The sequence below is a fragment of the Pristiophorus japonicus genome, unplaced genomic scaffold (assembly GCF_044704955.1).
Source record: "Pristiophorus japonicus isolate sPriJap1 unplaced genomic scaffold, sPriJap1.hap1 HAP1_SCAFFOLD_587, whole genome shotgun sequence".
In the NCBI taxonomy this organism is placed as follows: domain Eukaryota; kingdom Metazoa; phylum Chordata; class Chondrichthyes; family Pristiophoridae; genus Pristiophorus; species Pristiophorus japonicus.
Genome location: NW_027254496.1, coordinates 63,462 through 89,474, shown reverse-complemented (window position 1 = coordinate 89,474; position 26,013 = coordinate 63,462). Strand labels below are relative to the sequence as shown.

The window sequence follows — 26,013 nt, the reverse complement described above, 5'->3', positions numbered from 1 at the left end:
ATGGTATCTTTGGCCGTGGTGTACGGAGGGTTCTTCTCAGGGCTTGGGTTACTGGGGGTGCATCCGAATCCGAAACGATGGGTGGGATAGGCCCTCCAGTACTGTAATTCACTGCCCCTATAGGCACGGTTTCTGAGCCTGCCACATTCCCTGTGGGCCCTCCACCGTCGGGGGCGGCCAACGGAGGGTCCCTGTCCTGAGGACGGTTCACCCCTCCCGGCTGCCCTCTGTGCTTGGCTGACCCTGCGTTGTACAGCTTGCACTGGTTGATGTGGAACCACTTAGTACGGTGGGGCAGCTTTATGGCATTGACCATCGGGCTTGCCTTGTCGACAATGCTGTATGGCCCCATATATAATGCTTCAAAAACCCCGACTCGAGCATAGTTCCTCACCATGACATGGTCCCCTACCTCCCATTCGTGGTGTTTGCTGGGTTCTAGCAGCAATCGGATACTCTGATGCTGTCTGCCCATGTTACTAGCAGCCTGCCAGTGAATCTGTTTGAGGTGTTCAAACAGGTTCCTGACAAACCGGTCCCGGTTCACCTCTCTGAGCTGACCTTCTGTGAGCACCGGGGCTAGGACATGGGTGGGGGTCCGCATGATCCAGCCAGTCATGAGCTCGTATGGGGAATACCCGGTGCTCTTTGACTGGCTGGCTCGGATCCCCATTAGGACCAACGGTAAGACCTCCACCCACTTTTGGGATGAGTCTCCCGTTTCCTTCCGCAGCCTTTCTTTAATGGTGCGGTTTAAACGCTCCACAATACCCGATGACTGTGGATTGTGGGCAACGTGCCATTTCCCCTCAATGCCGAGCACCTTAAGGGTTGCCTGCATTACCTGCCCGGTGAAATGGCTCCCCTGGTCCGACTCCACATACTGTGGGAGTCCCCACCGGGAGAACACTTCCCTCACTAGAATCTTAGCTGTCCCTAGTGTGGTGGCTGTTCGGCAGGGGAAGGCTTCAACCCATTTTGAGAAAACGTCCATCAGGACTAGGCAGTATTTGTAGCCTCCCTGGGCAGTGGGTAGGGTCCCGATGTAGTCAATTTGGATTGACTGCCATGGTCCCTTTACCCTCCTGACATGTCCTAGGGACACCTTCCTTTTCTGGGGGTCAGGGTTGTTCACAGCACACACCAGGCAGTTCGCACAAAACTCGCGGATGTCCTCCCTGAGTCCCGGCCACCATCCTGCCTGTTCCACCCGTTGCCAGGTGGTCTCAGGCCCGGGGTGTCCCGCTCCTGGACCCTCATGGGCCAGTTTTAGGAATTCCCTCTGGTGCTGCTGTGGCACGACCCATTGTCCCTCTTTAAACAGCATGCCTTCCTTAACGGTAATGGCTGCTGTGCCGTACGGACCTTCTACTCTCTCTCCTCTAGCTAGTGCTTTCAGGACAGCTTTCAGGACTGGGTCCTGTGCCTGAACTGTTTTTATGTCCGGGGCCAAGACTATCCCTGTACTCTCTGCTGCCCTGTTCTTATTCTTGACCGCTGCTATGCGGCCGGTGTCATAGGGGTCCCAGAACCTTCCCATGCGGGCACCTTCTTTGGCCAGTTTGTCAGCCTGTTGGTTTCCCTCTGCACGGGGTTCGGTTTTTGAATGGGCCTTCACCTTCTGTACCTTTCCCTCTTCCCCCACCGCTGTCATGATTTTCTCCAGCAGGGGCTTGATTGCCAGGGGTCTCCCGCCAGCGGACGTGTATCTGCAACAGGACCAGATAGCCAGGTACTCCATACATGAATTGCAGGTAAACATACTGTCCGAGCAAATCGTGTACGGGGTAAGGAATTCCTTGGGGTGGGTCACCACATACATTACGGTGGACAGTTCAGCATGCTGGGCGCTCATGGTGCTGGGGAGCTTGATTGCCAGGGCAATATCTGCCCTTGGGTCGTAGACTCCGCACCCAGTGAGTCGCTCGCCAGCAGATACCATGCTGGACCCGTCCACGTAGATGTCCCGGCCTGTAGGGTGTAACCCCGCCCGAAGGCCAATGTTTACCTCCCATACCCCTTCTATGGAGCACCTGTGGGCTTTCCCTGGGTAGATTAGGTTGGCTGCGAGCCTTGGCTCGCGGGGGCCTTCTACTCTGAGGTCCATCTGGGAGAGGAGCAGGGTCCAGCGAGCAATGTGGGCACTGCTCACCGTCCCGTCCTTAATCCTCCCATCTAGGAGCATCTGAGTAGGTGTTGGTGGGTTAGGAGTGTTAGAGGAGACCCTCCCGTGAAGATCAAGGATCTTTTCACTGCCCAATGTGTGGCTAGGAGGTGTCTCTCACAGTTGGACTACCCCTTCTCCACATCTGTGAGGATCCTGGAGGAGTAAACTACCGGCCTCAGCTGGCCGTGCCGCTCTTGAAGCAGCACTGAGCTCAAACTGTCCCCACTGGCTGCCACCTCCAGGAAAAACTCCTTTCCTACATCTATCGCTCCCAAGGCTGGCGCGGTCTGCAAGTCCTTCTTGAGCTGATTAAATGCTGCCTCGCAACCCTCATCCCAGTCCCACTCTACACCCTTGTGTAGGAGCCTGAGCAGAGGGGCTGCGGTGGCTGCATAATCCTCAATAAAATCTCTGCAGTACCCGGTGAGCCCTAGAAAGGATCTTACCCCTGTCACTGTGTTGGGGGCTGGTAACTCCTGTACTGCCTCCCTTCTAGCCTTGTCTATGGCCCTTTCCCCAGCGCACACAGTCAGCCCCAGGAATTTGACTTCCTTCTGGCCGATCTGTGTCTTCTTGGGGTTTACTTTAAACCCTTCTTCTTTTAGCAGCTCCAGCAGCTCAGCCAGCAGTGGGCCATGTTCCTCCCCCTGATCGGTGAACAGAAGCAGGTCATCCACATACTGCACCAACTGCTGGGGTCTGCTAAAGCCCTTTAAACAGTTCGCCATACATTGGTGAAAAATGCTGGGACTATTGTGAAAGCCTTGGGAAAGACAGTTCAACGTGTATTGTTGGCCCTTAAAGGTAAAGGCGAACTTGTACTGGTCCTCTCGTTTTAAAGGAATGGACCAGAACCCATTTGAAATGTCCAGCACCGTGAAAGTGGTCGCGGATGCTGGAATACTCCCTATGAGATCCGCTACGGCTGTTACAGTGGGTGCACAGGCAGGGATATTCTTATTTAGTACTCGATAGTCCACGGTGGAGAGTTCACATGGGTTGCTCTCGGTCTTAACACTCCTTGCTCTACCAGTAATCCCAGCGCCGTTGTCAGGTCTGCCTCTGCCTCTCTGGAGAAGTTATATTGCTTTTGTGGTCGGGTCATGGGGTCCCCTTTTATACTAACTTCCACCCCCGTTACTCTACCACAGTCATGTTTGTGGGTGGCAAATGCTGCAAGGTGTGCCCGTACATATGCCTGGTACTCCACTGGGGTGTTACTGACCAGTAATTCCAAGTCATAACCCTCCTTTGGCTTCACGGTACACAACGTTCCCTTGGCCCCTTTTTCTGGGATCACTGCCATCTCACCTTCCCTGTCAGTCACTCTGGCTCCCCATAGACAGTGGTTCCTGAGATCCACTAGGATCTGGTGGCCAATGATAAAATCAGCTTCCAGCATCCCTTTTCCCTTCTGCTCCCATTTCATCAGGACACACTTCCATTTGGTTTTGAGTATCCCTAACTGAATGGTGAGCGGGATGGAAAACGAACCAGTTTGCTCATTGCCTGTGAACCCCACTAGACTGTACGGGACCCCGTTCGATAGAGGTGAGGTAGCTGGGTTATCTGCATATACAAGGGTGCTGGAAGCACCAGTATCTAGCAGGTAGGTCCCTTTCACTTTCTCCACCTCCATCGAAACGCACGGTCTCTTCCAGGCATCGTACTCTAGGGAACACAGGTACACAGCTGGCTCTAGTCATGCATTTGGGTAGGTTGGAGCAGAGGGTTTTACCGTACAGGCTACTGCACCGGTTGCGATAGCTATTGCTCCCTGTCCATTTATGAGTGTCTGTAGGGCGGCTACGAGTGTCTCTGTCGGGTGTTCCTGCCCCGGCCTTACGGGCTGGGGCTGAAGTGGCCTTTCCCTTAGTCTCTTTCCATGGGTTCCTACAGTCCTTCCTTCAGTGCCCACTTTTTCCACACCCAAAACACTCGCCCCCTTTGTGGGGAGGGTTCCCACCTTCCTGATGCCACTCTCTCTTGCTTTGGCTGGGTTTAATCTCATGGACCCTCCCTTGAGAGGAGGGTTCCTCCGTCTCTCTACTGTTCCGGTAAGCCAGTGTCAACTGTCTGACCACTGTCTCCTCGGTGGTTCTGAGATCTCTTGACCTGGGCTTTTGCCTTTACTCCAGGTAAGCTGTTTGCCACCAGGCTGCGGAGCCAGTGAGCCAGCTCATTAGGGTTCAGGTGGGCCCGGTCAAGAACCCCACTACAGGCCCTTTCGTAGACCGGCCACAACCTGTCGGCGAAAGCCTGTGGAGTCTCCCCATAGAGCTGTACTGTTTTCTCCACTCGGGAGTACGGACTCCCCGTCGTTCATACCCATGGCCTCGAGAACCTCCTCCTTAACCGTAGCGTATGTGTTTCACCCCTTTCTGCTGTCTGCATAGAGGGAATGGCACAGCTTGGTGTCTAGCGAGAAGAGCAACAGCTTAGCCTGCTCCGAATCATCGCACCCGTTAATATCCCCTGTGTGTTCCACTTCCAGGAAGTGTACCGAGGGATTCCCCTGTTGGGTGAGCTTACTTAGGTGGCCTATCATAGCCCTCAGTTTTTGGGTGTCGTGGGATACTACGAAGTTGCTTTCTAGGGGTCCTGCTGCCCCATTGGCATCAGGCGGGCCAAACTTCTGCTGCCGGACCGGGTGCATTGGCCCTGGTTCCGGCCCTTCTTGTATTGGCTTGCTCTCTTCCCCCTGCTGCCAAGCCGAGTTAAAACTCGGGGCTGCCGGTGTTGGTAGTTCGCAATCCTTGCCTGCCCCGCACTCTGGCTGACACCCCTGCTGCCCCGGGCCATTCCTGGGAGCTGCAGGCGGTTACTGAGGGGTTTCTCCTTGCCCAACCAGGTGTTCCTGGGCTCAACCCGGGTTTATCAGGCACACCATGCCTTTAGCCTGGGATAGAGCAAGGTTCAGGCTTTGGATCTGCTGCTGGCAGGGGCCGTGGTCTCCTGCCTCAAATTCCCTGGTACTGGCTACCTTATAGGCTACCTGAATGTCTCTCACCCTCTCCCCGTACTCTTCAACTTGCTTGGTGAGGCAGGAATTCTCTTCCTGCAACGCCCGTTCGCTATTCTTGGTTTCAATAATCTGACACTGTAAAAGGTCCAATTGGGTTTTGTGCCTTTCTTTAGTGAGCTCTCTACTTTCCTTTAACTGTCCCACCTCTGTCCACAGCCTTTCCCCGACTGTGGCCCTTGCGCTGGACCTCTCTTCTGTCTGCCTCAATACTCCCTTTAATTTCTCATTCTCCTCATCTAGAAGCCGGATCTGTTGCTGAAGGCAAATTAGCCAAATGGCCTTCTCTATCGACTTTTTATGGTCCTTGCTCTCAGTCCTTTGAGCTGCAGCATCTTCTGGATGCTCAGCATACAATAGCTCGAGTACCCACTCCTTAGCCACATTTACCCACTCCTTAGCCACATTTACCCTCTTAAACACATACGAGGAAATCCCCTCTTCCATTTTGCTTCGTTTCCTGAAACCAGTCTCTCTCTTATCACGTCCCTCCCATCTGGGTCGCCATTATGTAAGGGGTGGTTTGCAGGGGATCAGCTTTCCCTTCTGACCTTATATGAGCGGTTCCGAATCGCTCCCACACCCTTGGTTCTGGACACTGGAATTATGAAGGGACTGTGATAGACTTGGACAGACAATCGGTTTCAAGGTAGGAAGTAGGTATGGCTTTATTGTGCTTAAAAATAAGTAAAAGGCACAACTTTAATAACACACACACAGACCAATACACACTGAAGAGTACAACACATTGAATAAATTGTCAAATGACAGCATGTGGGGAAAAGAATACAGCTTAAACTCTAAATGGGGTAAAAAGGAGAATGCAGCTACATTTACACAAGTTATCCCGGCCTCACCCCTCCCAATTCCCCTCCCTAACTAAGTTATAGCTCTGAGGGTTCAGGGGCTATGCTCACCAATCCCTTTAGACAGTTGCCGGTGAATCACGGTTTCGGGGTTCGCTGCACTTGGCCTTCTAGGCGAGCCGCACCCCGGACAGAGGAGAGGACTTCGGACTGCGTAGTCTTCGGTTGGGGTGCGTCCGTTGATGCGGTAAGTTGCGTTTCGGATGTATGGGATAAGTACCCACTTTCTTTGGTTAGGAATAGTTTTAGTTAGTCCCTTTTGGTAATTTCTCACCCGTTGGTCGTTCAGAAGTAATTTGCAGAGTGGAAATAAAGGTCGATACTTCAGTTTTTGCTGAGTTGGTTTCGGTTGGTCGTTTCGTTGGTTGTGGTGGTCCGGGTTGTCAATTTGGTTGCTGAAAACCTTCCGTTTCGTGAGCCTCGTGCTCAGTCGGTCCTTAACGATTTCTTGTAGTTTCCTTCACTACTCCATTTCTTCACCCCCCAGCTCCGGCTGCTTGTGTCTGTGTCTGTGTTCCAGTCTGTGCTCTGCTTCTCTCCTGTCTTCTAGTTTCTGTGTTCTGCTAGTTTTCCTTGTTCTGCTAGTCTGCGTGCTGCTCCTTTCCTTGTAAAAACTGGGGGATAGATATATTATCTCCCATCAAATCTCTTGGGCTCTGTTTGAACTGTTCTGTCCATTGATTTTCAAATGTCTCCTTTGTCAGCAGTAACTCGATTAGGGTCTGAGAATGTGCTATCACTGGTTTTGCATTGTTTTAGGATTGTCCAGTTTCTTGACCATGATTTCCATTGTGCTTGATTGGGTAATTTGATTATCTCTTAGGGGGTGAATAGTTCCCCCAGACAGTCTGGGATCCTTAATACACGAATTTGGCCCCACCTCCTGTATTTGGTAACTCCTTTTCGCAGCTAAAATGTTGTAGAATCTTAAAATTGATATGCTCCTTCCCATAGATGTTTAGGGGATCTCAAGCTTCTGTAATTTAGGTCCATTTTGAATTTCCTTTCCTATGAGTCCAAACATTGGGGGGTGTCTCCATGAATGCATCCCCTTTTATCCCCCGCAGGCTTCGTCTGCCCCTTTAAACTCATTTTAAAAGCCCAGAAAGGGATTCTTCTCCTCTGTAGGGGAAAGGTACCTGGAATCTTTGTGAGATACTGGTAAATTCTACAGGACCTAAGTTTATCTTCACTAATCTTTTTCTCTTCACATATTTATAGAAGCTATTGCAGTCAGTTGTTATGTTCCCTGCAAGCTTACTCTTATACTCTATTTTCTCCCTCCTAATTAAACCCTTTGTCCTCCTCTGCTGAATTCTAAATTTCTCCCAGTCCTCAGGTTTACTGCTTTTTCTGGCCAATTTTATATGCCTCGTCCTTGGATTTAACACTATCCCTAATTTCATTTGTTGGCCACGGTTGAGCCACCTTCCCCGTTTTTTTACGCCAGACAGGGATGTACAATTGTTGAAGTTCATCCATGTGATCTGTAAATGTCTGCCATTGCTTATCCACCGTCAACCCTTTAAGTATCTCAAGCTTCTGTAATTTATTTGTCAGTCTATCCAAGCCAATTCATGTCTCATACCATCGAAGTTACCTTTCTTTAAGTTCAGGACCCTAGTCTCTGAATTAACTGTGTCACTCTCCACCTTAATGAAGAATTCTAAAATATTATGGTCACTGTTCCCCAAGGGGCCTCACACAACAAGATTGCTAATTAATCTTCTCTCATTACACAACACCCATGATGGCCAGCTCTCTAGATGGTTCCTCGACATTTTGGTCCAGAAAATCATCCCTTATACACTCCAGGAAATCCTCCTCCACTATATTGTACCAGTTTGGTTAGCCCAATCTATATGTAGATTATAGTCGCCCATGATAACTGCTGTACCTTTATTGCACGCATCCCTAATTTCCTATTTGATGCCATCCCCAACCTCACTACTACTGTTTGGTTGTCTGTACACAACTCCCACTAGGGTTTTCTGCCCTTTGGTAGTCCGTAGCTCTACCCATACAGATTCCACATCATCCAGGCTAATGTCCTTCCTTACTATTGCTTTCTGTCTATCCTTCCTGCATATTGAATACCCTTGGATGTTGAATCCCCAGCCTTGGTCACCCTGGAGCCATGTCTCCGTAATCCCAATTATATCATATCCGTTAACCGCTGTCTGCGCAGTTAATTCATCCTCCTCGCATTGAGACACAGATCCTTCAGGCTTTATTTTTTTAGCACTTTGTCCTTTTAGAATTATGTTGTAATGTGGCCCTTTTTGATTTTTGCCTTTGATTTATTTGCCTTCCGCTTTTACTTATCTCCTTTCTACCTTTTGCTTCTCCCCCATTTTACTTCCCTCTGTCCCCCTGCTATATTAGTTGAAACCCTCACCAACATCACTAGCAAACACTCCCCCTAGAGCATTGGTTCCGGTCCTGCCCAGGTGAAGACCATCCGGTTTGTACTGGACACACCTCCCCCAGAACCGGTTCCAATATCCCAGGAATTTGAATCCCTCCCATTCCTCAAACAACGTATTGATCTTAACTGTCCTGCTATTTCTACTCTGACTAGCACGTGGGATTACTACCTTTGAGGTCCTACTTTTTAATTTAACTCCTAGCTGCCTAAATCCAGCCTGTAGGACCTCATTTTGTTTTTTTTACCTATATCGTTGGTACCTATATGCACCACTGGCTGTTCACCCTCCCCCTCCAGAATGCCCTGCAGCCGTTCCAAGACATCTTTGACCCTTGCACCAGGGAAGCAACATACCATCCTGGAGTCTCGATTGTGGCCGCAGAAATGCCTATCTATTCCCGTTACAGTCGAATCCCCTACCACGATAGCTCACCCACTCTTTTTCCTACCCTCCTGTGCAGCAGAGCCACCCATGGTGCCATGAACTTGGCTGCTGCTGCCTTCCCCTGATGAGCCATCTCCCCCAACAGTATCCAAAGTGGTATTTCTGTTTTGGAGGGAGATGACCGCAGGGTACCCCTGCACTACCTTCCTACTCCTGCTCTGCCTGTTGGTCACCCATTCCCTATATCTGCCTTTGTAACCTTTACCTGCGGTGTGACCAACTCACTAAATGTGCTATACATGACATCCTCAGCATCGTGGATGCTCCAGAGTGAATCCATGTGCAGCTCCAGTGCCGTCATTTGGTCTGACAAGAACTGGATACACTTCCTGCACACATAGTACTTCCAGTGTCCCTGACTTCCCACATAGCACAGGAGGAGCATGACATGGGTCTGTGCTCTCCTGCCATGACTTAGCCCTTAAATTAACTTATTTGGCAACAATGCCAAAGTTTTCTTACTGATAAGAAAAAGATGAAGAAAAAAGAAAAACTTCTCACCAATCAACCAGCCAATCACTTACCCTCTTGGCTATGATATCACACTTCGATTTCTTTTTACTTCTTTTTTTAACTTTTGACCCTGCTGTAGCAGCCTCCTCCCCGACTGCGCTGCTCCTCGCTGTCGCTGGGCCTTTTATAGGCCTCGCCGCTCCTCCTGTTCTCTGCATTACGAGTCCAATAACATACTACTACACAACTCTGGAGATGAAGAAGACATGGTTAAGGATTCAGCCACACAGGGGCTGAGGTAGGTGTGGAGGCAGTTGACATTACAGAGGTGGAGGTAAGCATGATGGGGAGGTCTGAAGCTCAACTCCCATTCAAACGGGACATCCGTATTGTGAACAGCTTGAGAGAAATGGCCTGTAGCAGTGGAGCAGGGTTTGTGGGGGAGCTGAATATGATGGCATTGGTGTTCCAAATAATGATCTGGGCAAAGTTAAGACTCCTCCAAGATTGGATATTGGGCAAACAGTCTGACAGCACAGTTGGGCGAGATAGATATGGGTGTCCTAACCAAACATGTGGAAACTGTCCCCATGTCTGCCAATTATGTTGCTGAAGGGCAGCACATGTATGACAAACAGGAAGAGGCCAAGGATGGATTCTTGGGGGCTGCTGAGGTGAGGCTACAGGGATTAGAAGATTCTCTGGCTATGATCAGATGAGTAGGAGTGAAGCCAAGCAAGGGAAGTCCCATGCTGCTACATGGTGGGGAAGGACCAGGGCTAATATTGCTGAGAGGATAAGGAGGGATAAAGCACCACATTCACAGTTACACGTCTTTTGACTTTGTTTCGGCCTGGTGTGATGTAGTTATGGTCTCCCTTCATCTATGAGTGTCATTGAAAGTAATAGAGGGGGAATCATTGGAATACTGAGATGGGCTGAAGGGATTTAAATAGAGAGGTATGGGAGAGCTGCGCGCAGAACTGGGAGGCAACAGTTATATGGAAGAACTTTGGTGAGGAAAGGGAACTGGAGATGTAGTAATTGATGAGGACAGATGGTTCGTGGGTGGGTTTTGGAGGGAGGAGGGAGCCAATGACAATGTTGGCCAGCATGGGGCAAAGAAGAGTTGAGTGAGATGGAGATCAAGGGAGGAAGGAGTGGGTCTGAGAGAGAGGGTGGGCGAGATAAAGCAAAGCAGCAGAGAGACAGCTCGGTTCAGGTTTGGGATGAGAGGGATGGGGTGAGACATTAGTCCCTGGGGCAGTAGCAGAGTCTTGGTCTTGGCAATGAAGAAGTTCATGATTTTCTCACTGAGCAAGCTGGAGGCCCTGACTGCTTGGCTTCTATGGATTTAGGCTCCCTCATTCACAACAACTTGGTTACAAAACCACAAGAATACCTTTTATGGGCTGAGCCTGTGGAATACTCTATGTTGACAAGACTTTCATATTGTGGGAAGCACTTGAAGGGCCAATGTCCCATTGATGTTTGTCCCTCTTCAGATCAGGGTCTATTCATTGAAATGCCATTAATAGATGGCAGAGACCATACTTCCAGTCAATAATCTAATACCCTGCGTTAGAATAGGTTTTTGAAAGTGTTCTAAATCTAAATTGGTGAACAAAATCGGCAGAGTTGCTCTTCATAGACATTGCAAAAAGGAGCGCTGTATGCATGATGAATTTAAATCTGGCCTGCTCTTTGATTTTAATCTCCATGTGTCAGGTGATGATGTGCACGTTTAAAATGCTGAGCTTGAATGATTTTAAATATTATTTGTATGTATTCATATTCATGTACAGGCAGTCAATATTAAGAGCCACTAGCTTCCTGCTTCTTTTCAGGATCTACCTGACTTAGAAGATGTAGATATGAGTGACTCATCGGAGCCTGAACAGCTCTTAAGCTGCAAGGTAAACCACTTATCTCCACTCTGTTTCCATCCCACTTTCTTTATCACTGAATTTAGACTGAGCTGGTTATATTGTCGGTTGGTCGGTCTGCCCGCCTGCCCATTGAAGGGCAAAATTGCTGATCTGGCTGAAGTTTGCCATTGAGGGAAATGAAGACAAGGGGTGGACAATGCAGTGCTGCTGAGCCACTGTGCATGCCTGCACCCCACACCACTGACATACAATGTGAAGCCAAGTCATTTCAATCTTAGCGCTGTGCTCCTTGTGTATATTAGAGGACAAGCAAGGAGCGCCTGAAATTCAGGGGCTGGGATCTCCTGACCTGCAGCTCCAATGGGTTATAAGCCTGTTGTGTTACTTGGTAGGTAAAGAAATGGCTGTATGTTGATGAGCAAGCCCGTGTGGAGCAGGCGCTCACCCTTCATTCCAGACCAGCACCAACTTGAGAGTGAGTGCAGTGTCACGTACAAGGCAAGTGCAACTCACGTTTTGCCTCTTCCAAAATGCTACCATACAATGCATGAGTACTTCACTGTAAGTGTGTTGCAGCTTCACAGAGGTACAATACATACCCAGCATTTTGACCTACCAGTAGTGCACAATGGTCTCCACAATCGAAAGGACATGAGCCTTAAATGCCAAACACTCAGCCCGCATCCCGCGAGGTTATAACTGTCAGGAATGTTTGAACAGAGTGAGGCTCTTTTCTCTAGAGAAGAGCAGACTGGGGGTGACCTAATAGAGGGTTTCATAGAATCATAGAAATTTACAGCACGGAAGGAAGCCATTTCGACCCATCGTGTCCAGGTCGGCCGACCAAGAGCTACCCAGCCTAATCCCACTTTCCAGCTCTTAGTCCGTAGCCCTGTAGGTTACGACACTTTAAGTGCACATCCAAGTACTTTTTAAATGTGGTGAGGGTTTCTGCCTCTACCACCCTTTCAGGCAGTGAGTTCCAGACCCCCACAACCCCTAGGGTGAAGAAATTTCCCCTCAAATCCCCTCTATCTCCCCCCAATTACTTTAAATCTATGGCTCCTGGTTGTTGCCCCCCTCTGCTGAGGGAAACAGGTCCTTCCTATCCACTCTATCCAGGCCCCTCATAATTTTATACACCTCAATCAGGTCTCCCCTCAGTCTCCTCTGTTCCAAAGAAAACAGACCCAGCATCTCAAATCTTTCCTCATAGCTAAGATTCTCCAATCCAGGCAACATTCTTGTCAATCTCCTCTGTACCCTCTCCAGTGCAATCACATCTTTCCTGTAACGTGGTGACCAAAACTACATGTAGTACTCCAGCTGTGTTTTATACAGTTGAAGCATAACCTCCCTGCTCTTGTATTCTATGGCCTCAGCTAATAAAGGCAAGTATTCCGTATGCCTTCTTAGATATGCCTGGTATAAAAGGTGGTTACATTATCTACCAGGCCTGCTACCTTCAGGGATCTGTGGACCTGCACTCCAAGGTCCCTTTGTTCCTCTACACTTCGCAGTGTCATACCATTTAATGTGTATTCCCTTGCCTTGTTACACCTCCCCAGCTGCATTACCTCACACCTCTCCGGATTGAATTCCATTTGCCACTGTTCTGCCCACCTGACCAGTTCATTGATATCTTCCTGCAGTCTACAGCTTTCTTCTTCATTATCAACCACACAGACTATTTTAGTGTCATCTGCAAACTTCTTAATCAAACTCCCAACATTCAAGTCTAAATCATTGATATATAGCACAAATAGCAAGGGACACAGTACTGATCAATCATTGCTATATAGCACAAATAGCAAGGGACACAGTACTGATAAATGCAATCGGGCCTTCAGGAGAAATGCCTTTATCCAGAGAGTAGTGAGAATGTGGAACTCGCTACTATATGGGGGTGGTTGAAGTGAATGGCGTAGATGCATTTAAGGGGAAACTGGATAAACACATCAGGGAAAAAGAAAGCGAAGGATATGCTGATATAGTTGGATGAAGCGGGGTGGGAGGAGGCTCGTGTGGAGCATAAACAGCGGCATTCTATGTAATACCCAATACCTGTATGCTGCATGTTCACACCTTCACTCAAGGTGGCTGCTGGTCTGAGCACATCTACTCAGTCATTCCAATAATATATGTGCTTGCAGGAGAAGGCAGTACATAACCAGTGTCCACAATCAGCAAACAGGAGGCAGTTCACTGAATCAGCATACCTTGACTCCTTCTGAGTGGATTGCCAAGAAGATTCTGGGTTAAGATGGGGGAAGGGAATGTGGGTGGCCTCCCCGAAGTTCATGACCAGGATCATGCTTTGTATTCCATTCCTTATCCCTTCTTCGTTCAAGTGCTCATTTCCTCACTTAAACTCACATTGCAGCACTGTAGCATAACACACTGTGATGGGCTGCCAGTTAAAGTTCGCAATGTTGCTATTCTTTAAAGGTTCGGTTAAAATGACCCCAGGCTCTAATACACCCCCACCAATGGAACAATCCTGATCTCTCTTAACCTCTGTACCTCAGTGCTCTCCACAGCAGGTATTCATCAGCTCCTTCACCAATATTGCCTCTCCTCCTCTTTCTTGCCTATTCTGCCTCTCGTAAAAATATTATTACCCCATTTGTTTATTTTCCACTCCTGTCCAGTTTGCAGCCAAGTTTTTATAGAATCATGGAATAGTTCAACACAGAACTATGGCTGTGAAAGAGCTTTCTAATTAGTCCCATTCCCTTGCTCTTTCCCCATAGCCCGGCACATTTTCCCCGTCATTACGGAATCTGTTTGCATCACTCTCGGGCAGTGTATTCAACATCATAACTCGTGGAGTGAGTGGTTTTTCCTGCTCTCACCTCCAGTTCCTTTACCAGCTATCTTAAATCTGTTGTGAAGTTAAATGCACGAACATACTGCTATTCAATCTCTCTCCCTGTGATACAGTTTTCTATCCGTTCCTTTGCTTTATTTCCCACTCTCAGCATTGCAATGCACCAACTTGTCTTAGTTTGGTTTTCCTTTGATTCTTTTTTGTCTACGCTAATGCTTCATTCCTTTATCTGTCTTTTCCTTGCTTATAACTGGCTGGTTATGTTTTTCTCACTACTCCATTTATTTTGCACACTAACCTTGTTGCTAAGTTCTTCTGTATTTGTATATTTACATTTCCACCTTCTCTACTTGCTCTCTGATTGTTTTTTCCCTGTCCTCCTCTTCCTTCCTAATTGAACAAACGTCCCTATTTATCCATTTTAGCAGTTCATTAGCTTCCTTCCTGTTCAAATGCAGTCCATCCATGTGGAATAGCTTACATCCTCCTAGGAACTGCTGCCATGCCCTAAAAAATTGCTTCCCCCCCCTCCGCTTTAGTCACATGTTGGCCTCTGCTTCTAAGCAGATTGCCACCAATAGCTCCTCTCTCGCTCTCTCTCAGAAACATCACTCCTGTTCCCATTAATGAGAATGGTGTGGTTTAATAACTGGGTTATAGTTATTGACCAAAGTGGCTATTAATGGGGCACCGTTTCATCAAAAGAGTGATAGAGGGATCTCATAAGCCATGCCAACAGGTTATTTTTGGGAGACAGTAATGTTCTCAAAATTGTAACACAAGAATAAGAAATGTTTTCCCTCTTCTTTCAGAGAGTCTATCGGCCAAAGATTGAGGTCATTGCTGCCGAATGTGATGATAGTAACTCTGACTCGGAGGAGGGAGGATGGGCACTCATACAGGAGATCATGGAGGAACCAAATGAGGAAAATTCAGCAGAGCAAGAAGTGTATGTTTGTGGAGATGTGTCTGGCCGGAAGAAAGCAAATGGAGTGTTGGAAGAGCCTGTCGCACAACTAATCATTGGCCAATCAGGAAGCTTGTTACCTCAAGATAGGAATCCAGAGAGAGCAACACTTGAACGGAATAACAGCTCACTGGTGGACTTCATCACCCTCTCTGGGGAGGGCGAGGAGGACCAGCCCACAAGCATACTGATAGAGGAAATCTCCAACCTGTCCGATACAGCGAAAACACAAAGTTCAACCTCCATTCCCAGGTAAAGGCACTGGGAAATATCCCAGGTATCAGTACCGAGAGCTGGCACTGGGAAATATCCCAGGTAACAATACCGAGAGCTGGCTCTGGGAAATATCCCAGGTAACAATACCGAGAGCCGGCACTGGGAAATATCCCAGGTAACAATACCGAGAGCCGGCTCTGGGAAATATCCCAGGTAACAATACCGAGAGCCGGCTCTGGGAAATATCCCAGGTAACAATACCGAGAGCCGGCACTGGGAAATATCCCAGGTAACAATACCGAGAGCCGGCACTGGGAAATATCCCAGGTAACAATACCGAGAGCCGGCTCTGGGAAATATCCCAGGTAACAATACCGAGAGCCGGCACTGGGAAATATCCCAGGTAACAATACCGAGAGCCGGCTCTGGGAAATATCCCAGGTAACAATACCGAGAGCCGGCACTGGGAAATATCCCAGGTAACAATACCGAGAGCCGGCACTGGGAAATATTCCAGGTAACAATACCGAGAGCCGGCACTGGGAAATATCCCAGGTAACAATACCGAGAGCCGGCACTTGGAAATATCCCAGGTAACAATACCGAGAGCCGGCACTGGGAAATATCCCAGGTAACAATACCGAGAGCCGGCATTGGGAAATATCCCAGGTAACAATACCGAGAGCCGGCACTGGGAAATATCCCAGGTAACAATACCGAGAGCCGGCATTGGGAAATATCCCAGGTAACAATACCGAGAGCCGGCACTGGGAAATATCCCAGGTAACAATACCGAGAGCCGGCACTGGGAAATATCCCAGGTAACAATACCGAGAGCCGGCACTGGGAAATATCCCAGGTAAAGCACCGAGAGCCGGCACTGGGAACTATCCCAGGTAACAATACCGAGAGCCGGCATTGGGAAATATCCCAGGTAACAATACCGAGAGCCGGCACTGGGAAATATCCCAGGTAACAATACCGAGAGCCGGCATTGGGAAATATCCCAGGTAACAATACCGAGAGCCGGCATTGGGAAATATCCCAGGTAACAATACCGAGAGCCGGCACTGGGAAATATCCCAGGTAACAATACCGAGAGCCGGCATTGGGAAATATCCCAGGTAACAATACCGAGAGCCGGCATTGGGAAATATCCCAGGTAACAATACCGAGAGCTGGCATTGGGAAATATCCCAGGTAACAATACCGGGAGCTGGCACTGGGAAATATCCCAGGTAAAGTACCGAGAGCCGGCACTGGGAAATATCCCAGGTAACAATACCGAGAGCCGGCACTGGGAAATATCCCAGGTAAAGCACCGAGAGCCGGCACTGGGAACTATCCCAGGTAACAATACCGGGAGCTGGCACTGGGAAATATCCCAGGTAACAATACCGAGAGCTGGCACTGGGAAATATCCCAGGTAAAGTACCGAGAGCTGGCACTGGGAAATATCCCAGGTAACGATACCGAGAGCCGGCATTGGGAAATATCCCAGGTAAAGTACCGAGAGCCGGCACTGGGAAATATCCCAGGTAAAGTACCGAGAGCCGGCACTGGGAAATATCCCAGGTAACAATACCGAGAGCTGGCACTGGGAAATATCCCAGGTAACAATACCGAGAGCTGGCACTGGGAACTATCCCACGTAACAATACCGAGAGCTGGCACTGGGAACTATCCCAGGTAAAGTACCGAGAGCTGGCTCTGGGAAATATCCCAGGTAAAGTACCGCGAGCTGGCTCTGGGAAATATCCCAGGTAACAATACCGAGAGCCGGCATTGGGAAATATCCCAGGAAAAGTACCGAGAGCCGGCACTGGGAAATATCCCAGGTAACAATACCGAGAGCCGGCACTGGGAAATATCCCAGATAATAATACCGAGAGCTGGCACTGGGAACTATCCCAGGTAACAATACCGAGAGCCGGCACTGGGAACTATCCCAGGTAACAATACCGAGAGCTGGCTCTGGGAACTATCCCAGGTAACAATACCGAGAGCCGGCACTGGGAAATATCCCAGGTAACAATACCGAGAGCTGGCTCTGGGAACTATCCCAGGTAACAATACCGAGAGCCGGCACTGGGAAATATCCCAGGTAACAATACCGAGAGCTGGCACTGGGAACTATCCCAGGTAACAATACCGAGAGCTGGCACTGGGAAATATCCCACGTAACAATACTGAGAGCTGGCACTGGGAACTATCCCAGGTAACAGTACTGAGAGAACATAAGAACATAGAAATAGGAGCAGGAGTCGGCCATACGGCCCCTCGAGCCTGCTCCGCCATTCAATAAGATCATGGCTGATCAGATCATGGACTCAGCTCCACTTCCCTGCCGGCTCCCCATAATCCTTCACTCCCTAATTGCTCAAAAATCTGTCTATCTCCGCCTTAAATATATTCAATGACTCAGCCTCCACAGCTCTCTGGGGCAGAGAATTCCATAGATTCACGACCCTCTGAGAGAAGAAATTATTCCTCCATCTCAGTTTTAAATGGGCGGCCCCTTATTCTGAGGCTATGTCCCCTAGTTTTAGTTTCCCCTATGAGTGGAAATATCCTCTCTGCATCCACCTTGTCAAGCCCCCTCATTATCTTATATGTTTCGTTAAGATCACACCTCATTCCATTGAACTCCAATGTGTATAGGCTCAACCTTTCCTCATAAGTCAACCCCCTCATTTCTGGAATCAACCTTAGGAACCTTCTCTGAACTGCCTCCAATGCAAGTATATCCTTTCTTAAATACAGAGACCAAAACTGCGTGCAGTATTCCAGGTGTGGCTTCACCAATACCCTGCACAGATATTGTAGCACTGGGACATATATCCCAGGTAAAGACACTGAGAACTGGCACTGGGTAAAGGCAGCAAGACCTGGACAATGTCAAGCTTGGGCGGATAAATGGCAAGTAACATTTGCGACACACAAGTGCCAGGCAATGGGCATCTGCAACAAGATTCATTAACATTCAATAGCATTACCATCTCCAAGTCAACTATCATCAACTTCCTGGGGGTCATAACTACCCAGAAACTCAATGTACCAGCCACATAAATGCCCTGGCTATTAGAGCAGGTCAGAAGCTGGGTATTCTCCGGCGAGTAGCTCATCCCTGACTCTTTAAAGACTCTCGACCACCTACAAGACACAAGTCAGGAGTGTGATGGAATACTCTGCACTTACCTGGATGAGTGCAGCTCCAACAACACTCAAGAAGCTCGACACCATCCAGGACAAAGCAGTCCATTTGGATGGCATCGCATCCTCCATCTTAAAAATCTAGCCCCTCCAGCACTGCGCACCGTGGCTGCACTGTGTACTACCTACAGGGTGCACTGCAGTAACTCACCAAGACTTCTTTAGCAACACGTCCCAAACCATCACTTAGGACTGGGCAGTAGGTGCATGAGAACACCATCACTCTATGTTCCCCTCCAAGTCTCTCACCATCCTGACTTGGACATATTGCTGTTCCTTCATCGTCGCTGGGTCAAAATCCTGGAATTACTTGCTTCACCACACAGACTGCAGTGGTTCAAGGAGGAGACTCACTACAACCTTCTCAATGGCAACTCAGGACTGGCACTAAATGCTGGCCTTGTCAGCGATGTCCACATCCCAAGACTGAAAAACTCCGCAGCTTCTGCTCAGAGAAAGATCTGCCACCGACTCCCACAGTTACTGGATGATACTTTCTCCCACCCCGCCTCCTGTAAGGACTCCCTTCCATTCTGCTCGTTTCTGTCTCTGTCGCATCTCTTCCATGTCAGTGTGTCCGAAATGTCTTCCCTTTTCCTTAGCCGAGGATTCACCTCCACTGTGATTGAAGCACAGGGCATTTCTGAGCCTTAAACAACAACCCAACTCGGGAGCAGCAAAGCAGCATTACAAGCGGCTCACGGCTGAGGTCCAACAAAAAACCCAGGAGAACAGGTGGTGGATGGAGAAAGCACAGGAGATAATACAGCAGCTGGCCGACAGCCACGATATGCGAGGATTCTTCAGCGCAGTCAAGGCCACCTACGGTCCAAACTCCCAAGGCCCCCACTGCTGGCCAAGAACGGGGAAATTCTCATCAAGGACACCGAGACTGTCGGCACGCTGGAAAGATCATTTCGAAGATCTCCTCAATCGAGACTCTGCCTTTGACTCGAGTGTTCTCGACTCCATCCTGTAGCATGTGACCCACCACAACCTCAATGAAACCCCAACACTACATGAGGTAGAAAAAGCCATAAGACAGCTTAAAAACAACAAGGCTACAGGAGCGGATGGAATCCCTACTGAGGCACTTGGTGCGAATACATGACCTCATCTCTCTCATCTGGAGGGAAGAGAGCATGCCGGGAGATCTCAGAGATGCAGTGATCATGACCATCTTTAAAAAAGGGGACAAGTCCGACTGCAGCAACTACAGAGGAATCTCCCTGTTATCAGCCACTGGGAAAGTCGTTGCTAGAGTCTCCTCAACCGTCTTCTCCCTGGGCCACAACAGACATGATCTTTGCAGCGCGACAGCTGCAGGAAAAATACAGGGAACAGCACTAGCCCTTATACATGGCCGCCTTCGACCTTACAAAGTTCTTTGACACTGTCAACCGCGAGGGTCTATGGAGGGTCCTCCTCAGTTTCGGATGCCCCACAAAGGTTCGTCACCATCCACCACCTGCTCCACGGCAACATGCAGGCCGTGATCTTTACCAACGGATCCATTACAGACCCAATCCATGTCCGGACCGGGGTCAAACAGGGCTGCGTCATCGCTCCAACCCTCTTCTCAATCTTCCTCGCTGCCATGATCCACCTCACAGTCAACAAGCTCCCCACTGGAGTGGAACTAAACTACAGAACCATTGGGAACCTGTTCAAGCTTTGCCATCTCCAGGCCAGGTCCAAGACCACCCCAACCTCTGTCGTCGAGCTACAGTACGCGGACGATGCCTGCGTTCTGCGCACATAGAGGCTGAACTCCAGGACATAGTTGACATATTTACTGAGGCGTATGAAAGCATGGGCCTTATGCTAAACATCCGTAAATCAAAGGTCCTCCACAGTACGGCCCTGGACAACGTGGACCATTTCCCAAACCTCAGGAGCCTTTTATCAACAAGAGCAGAAACTGACGACGAGATTGAACACCACCTCCAGTGCGCCAGTGCAGCCTTCAGCCGCCTGAGGAAAAGAGTGTTTGAAGACCAGTCTCTCAAATCTACCAAATAGCTCATGGTCTACAGGGCTGTAGTGATACCCGCCCTCCTGTATGGCTCAGAGACATGGACCATGTACAGTAGACACCTCAAGTTGCTGGAGAAATACCACCAATGATGTCTCCGCAAGATCCTACAGATCCCCTGGGAGGAGAGACGCACCAACGTTAGCATCCTCGACCAGGCCAACATCCCCAGCATCGAAGCACTGACCACGCTCGATCAGCTCCGCTGGGCAGGCCACATTGTTCATATGCCAGACATGAGATTCCCAAAGCAAGCGCTCTACTCTGAACTCCTTCACGGCAAGCGAGCCAAAGATGGGCAGAGGAAACGTTACATGGACACCCTGAAAGCCTCCTTGATAAAATGCAACATCCTCACTGACACCTGGGAGTCTCTGGCCAAAGACCGCCCTAAGTGGAGGTAGTGCATCCGGGAGGACGCTGAGCACCTCGAGTCTCGTCGCCGAGAACATGCAGGAATCAAGCGCAGACAGCAGAAGGAGCGTGTGGCAAACCAATCCCATGCACCCTTTCCCTCAACCACTGTCTGTCCCACCTGTGCCAGGGACTGTGGTGGACTGTACAGCCACCTAAGGACTCACTTTAAGAGTGGAAGCAACTCTTCCTCGATTTTGAAGGACTGCCTATGATGATGATGGTTGACAGGCCCTTTGATAAGGTCCGTTCTATTACCTGCACTTCCGTCCTCACCCCTTCCCCTCCCTCCCAGGGTCCCCCGTGTCCTTTCCCCTCCCTCCCAGGGTCCCCCGTGTCCTCACCCCTTCCCCTCAATCCCAGAACCACGATAGGGTCCTTCGCATTTAACGAATCATCTGCCGCCACTTCCGCCACCTTTAACACAATGCCACCGCTGAACATATCTTCCCTCCCCTTTCTGAAGTGACCGTTCGTTCCCTCTGTGACACCCTGGTCAACTCCTCCAGCAGCCCCTCCCGTTCCCACAGCACCTTCCGCTGCAAATGCAGGCGATGCAATAGCTGCTCTTTGGCCTCCTGCTTCCCACCGCCCATAGAAACATAGAAAATAGGTGCAGGAGTAGGCCATTCGGCCCTTCGAGCCTGCACCACCATTCACCTCAGTACCCCTTTCCTGCTTTCTCTCCATTCCCCTTGATCCCTTTAGCCGCAAGGGCCATATCAAACTCCCTCTTGAATATATCCAATGAACTGGCATCAACAACTCTCTGCAGCAGGGAATTCCACAGGTTAACAACTCTCTGAGTGAAGAAGTTTCTCCTCATCTCAGTCCTAAATGGCTTACCCCTTATCCTAAGACTGTCCCCTGGTTCTGGACTTTCTCAACATCGGGAACATTCTTCCTGCATCTAACCTGTCCAGTCCCGTCAGAATTTTACATGTTTCTATGAGATCCCCTCTCATCCTTCTAAACTCCAGTGAATACAGGCCCAGTCGATCCAGTCTCTCCTCATATGTCAGTCCTGCCATCCCAGCAATCAGTCTGGTGAACCTTCGCTGCACTCCCTCAATAGGAAGAACATCCTTCCTCAGATTAGGAGACCAAAACTGAACACACTATTCCAGGTGGGGCCTCACCAAGGCCCTGTACAACTGCAGTAAGACCACCCTGCACCTATTCAAATCCCCTTGCTATGAAGGCCAACATACTATTTGCTGCCTTCACCGCCTGCTGTACCTGTATGCCAACTTTCAATGACTGATGAACCATGACACCCAGTCTCGCTGCACCTCCCCTTTTCCTAATCTGCCGCCATTCAGATAATAATCTGCCTTCGTGTTTTTGCCCCCAAAGTGGATAACCTCACATTTATCCACATTATACTGCATCTGCCATGTATTTGCCCATTCACCTAACATTGAAACATAGAAAATAGGTGCAAGAGTAGGCCATTCGGCCCTTTGAGCCTGCACCGCCATACAATGAGTTCATGGCTGAACATGCAACTTCAGTACCCCATTCCTGCTTTCTCGCCATACCCCTTGATCCCCCTAGTAGTAAGGACTACATCTAACTCCGTTTTGAATATATTTAGTGAATTGGCCTCAACAACGTTCTGTGGTAGAGAATTCCACAGGTTCACCACTCTCTGGGTGAAGAAGTTTCTCCTCATCTCGGTCCTAAATGGCTTACGCCTTATCCTTAGACTGTGACCCGTGGTTCTGGACTTACCCAACATTGGGAACATTCTTCCTGCATCTAACCTGTCTAAACCCGTCAGAATTTTAAACGTTTCTATGAGATCGCCTCTCATTCTTCTGAACTCCAGTGAATACAAACCCAGTTGGTCCAGTCTTTCTTGATATGTCAGTCCTGCCATCCCGGGAATCAGTCTGGTGAACCTTCGCTGCACTCCCTCAATAGCAAGAATGTCCTTCCCCAAGTTAGGAGACCAAAACTGTACACAATACTCCAGGTGTGGCCTCACCAAGGCCCTGAACAACTGTAGTAACGCCTCCTTGCTCCTATACTCAAATCCCCTCGCTATGAAGGCCAACATGCCATCTGCTTTCTTAACCGCCTGCTGTACCTGCATGCCAACCTTCAATGACACCCAGGTCTCGTTGCACCTCCCCGTTTCCTAATCTGTCACCATTCAGATAATAATCTGTCTCTCTGGTTTTTACCACCAAAGTGGATAACCTCACATTTATCCACATTATACTTCATCTGCCATGCCTTTGCCCACTCACCTAACCTATCCAAGTCACTCTGCAGCCTCATAGCATCCTCCTCGCAGCTCTCACTGCCACCCAACTTAGTGTCATCCGCAAATTTGGAGATACTACATTTAATCCCCTCGTCTAAATCATTAATGTACAATGTAAACAGCTGGGGCCCCAGCACAGAACCTTGCGGTACCCCAATAGTCACTGCCTGCCATTCTGAAAAGTACCCATTTACTCCTACTCTTTGCTTCCTGTCTGCCAACCAGTTCTCAATCCATGTCAGCACACTACCCCCAATTCCATGTGCTTTAACTTTGCACATTAATCTCTTGTGTGGGACCTTATCGAAAGCCTTCTGAAAGTCCAAATACACCACATCAACTGGTTCTCCCTTGTCCACTCTACTGGAAATATCCTCAAAAAATTCCAGAAGATTTGTCAAGCATGATTTCCCTTTCACAAATTCATGCTGACTTGGACTTATCATGTCACCTCTTTCCAAATGCGCTGCTATGACATCCTTAATAATTGATTCCATCATTTTACTCTTACCGATGTCAGGCTGATATCTCCCTCCTTTTTTAAAAAGTGGGGTTACATTGGCTACCCTCCACTCCATAGGAACTGATCCAGAGACTATGGAATGTTGGAAAATGTCAATGCATCCGCTATTTCCAAGGCCACCTCCTTAAGTACTTTGGGATGCAGACCATCAGGCTCTGGGGATTTATCGGCCTTCAATCCCATCAATTTCCCCAACACAATTTCCTGACTAAGAAGGATTTCCCTCAGTTCCTCCTTCTTACTAGACCCTCTGACCCTTTTTATATCCGGAAGGTTGTTTGTGTCCTCCTTAGTAAATACTGAACCAAAGTACTTGTTCAATTGGTCTGCCATTTCTTTGTTCCCAGTTATGACTTCCCCTGATTCTGACTGCAGGGGACCTACGTTTGTCTTTACTAACTTTTTTCTCTTTACATATCTATAGAAGCTTTTGCAGTCCATTTTAATGTTCCCTGCAAGCTTCCTCTCGTACTCTATTTTCCCTGCCCTAGTCAAACCCTTTGTCGTCCTCTGCTGAGTTCTAAATTTTTACCAGTCCCCGGGTTCGCTGCTATTTCTGGCCAATTTGTATGCCACTTCCTTGGCCTTAATACTATCCCTGATTTCCCTTGATAGCCACGGTTGAGCCACCTTCCCTTTTTTATTTTTACGCCAGACAGGGATGTACAATTGTTGTAGTTCATCCATGCGGTCTCTAAATGTCTGCCATTGCCCATCCACTGTCAACCCCTTAACCTGTCCAAATCACCCTGCAGCCTCTTAGTGTCCTCCTCAAAGCTCACACCGCCACCCAGTTTAGTGTCATCTGCAAACTTGGAGATATTACACTCAATTCCATCATCCAAATCATTAATATATATTGTAAAGAGCTGGGGTCCCAGCACTGAGCCCTGCGGCACTCCACTAGTCACTGCTTGCCATTCTGAAAAGGACCCGTTTATTCCCACTCTTTGCTTCCTGTCTGCCAACCAGTTCTCTATCCACGTCAGTACATGACCCCCAATACCATGTGCTTTGATTTTGCACACCAATCTCTTGTGTGGGACCTTGTCAAAAGCCTTTTGAAAGTCCAAATACATCACATCCAGTGCTCCAAAAGCTTCCGCCAGGTGACATTTAATTTCTTTCAATGTAGTATATTGTATTCACTGCTCGTGATGTGGTCTCCTCTACACCGGGGAGACCAAGCGTAGATTGGGTGAGTGCTTTGTGGAACACTTCCATTCAGTCCGCAAACGTGACCCTGAGCGACTGCTCGTTCGACATTTTAATTCTCCATCCCACTCTGACTGCTCCGTCCTCAGCTTCCTACACTGTTCTAACAAAGCTCAACGCAAGCTCGAGGAACAGCACCATTCGGTGTTTTACAGCCTTCCGGATTTAATGGAGTTTAACAACAGATCTTAACCACTGCTATTGGCTGTCGGGCAGCAGGTGCTGGAAATGGAGGATGGCTGCACCAGAGCCACTGGGAGTGGAGGTGGTGTGGGCTGGTATTTGGGGTATATGGCCGGTGGGATGGGGCTTACCCACCATCTCCGCTATATTCCTGGGCCACGACAACCCAAAGGTCTGATCAGGTGCAGAGCCAGAGCTAGACCAGGCATGTGATAGTGCTTCCCTCTGGTGGGCAAATCCTGATGGGGCTCTTGTGGTCCTGATGGGACCAGAGACCACCCAGAGAGGTTGGCATCACCAATCCTGGAAATCTGAAATACTCGCGATTACAGCCGATTGGGAGAAAGGGCTGAACAGTATTCACAGGGTTTTCTGGAGCTGTGACATCAAGGGGCTGCGTGGCCTTCTAATTAAAAGGTTGCAGTGCACCAGGACTGAGCGGATTTCACTGTGGTTAGCAATGGATTGAGTCTACCATTGATAATGCAAATAATACAGCCTGATCCCCCCAGGCTATTGAGTGCCTCTGAGAATGCTGTGTGATGTCAGAGAGCGACACACATCCTGGACTGAGCAGCCCCTGCTCTCCAAGCCCTCCACACATCTGTATTGTTCCTGACCCTCGAACGCCCTGACATTAAAGGTGCACTGGTTCTATGTGTACACTATAATATAACCTTGGTCTCTGCTTACGTGTTACATAGTCTGCACGTTTAGTTGAGGCTGCATTTTTAGGTGTTTACTCAGCTTTATATCTTTCAGCCTTTACCTCTGTGCTGCAAGCCTTGTTTATGATACAGAAAGTGCCTAAACTATATCTTATGTTGTGCTGTTTGTATTTTCTGTCTTGGAACAGTCTGTTCATGATTCTCCAG

At 48.9% G+C, this 26,013-nt stretch overlaps 1 protein-coding gene across 3 annotated transcripts in view; it reads left to right on the top strand.

Moving 5' to 3' along the window:
- Window positions 1-26,013, top strand: part of dnaaf1 (dynein axonemal assembly factor 1) — a 113,900-nt gene that overhangs the window by 84,700 nt on the left and 3,187 nt on the right. For 2 of the 3 annotated variants that reach the window (XM_070873876.1, XM_070873874.1), the window contains 2 exons: window positions 11,229-11,297; window positions 14,913-15,319. In XM_070873876.1, the coding sequence (XP_070729977.1) occupies window positions 11,229-11,297; window positions 14,913-15,319 (476 nt within the window). The remainder of the gene's footprint in view (window positions 1-11,228; window positions 11,298-14,912; window positions 15,320-26,013) is intronic. The other variant, XM_070873875.1, reaches the window with a different exon arrangement.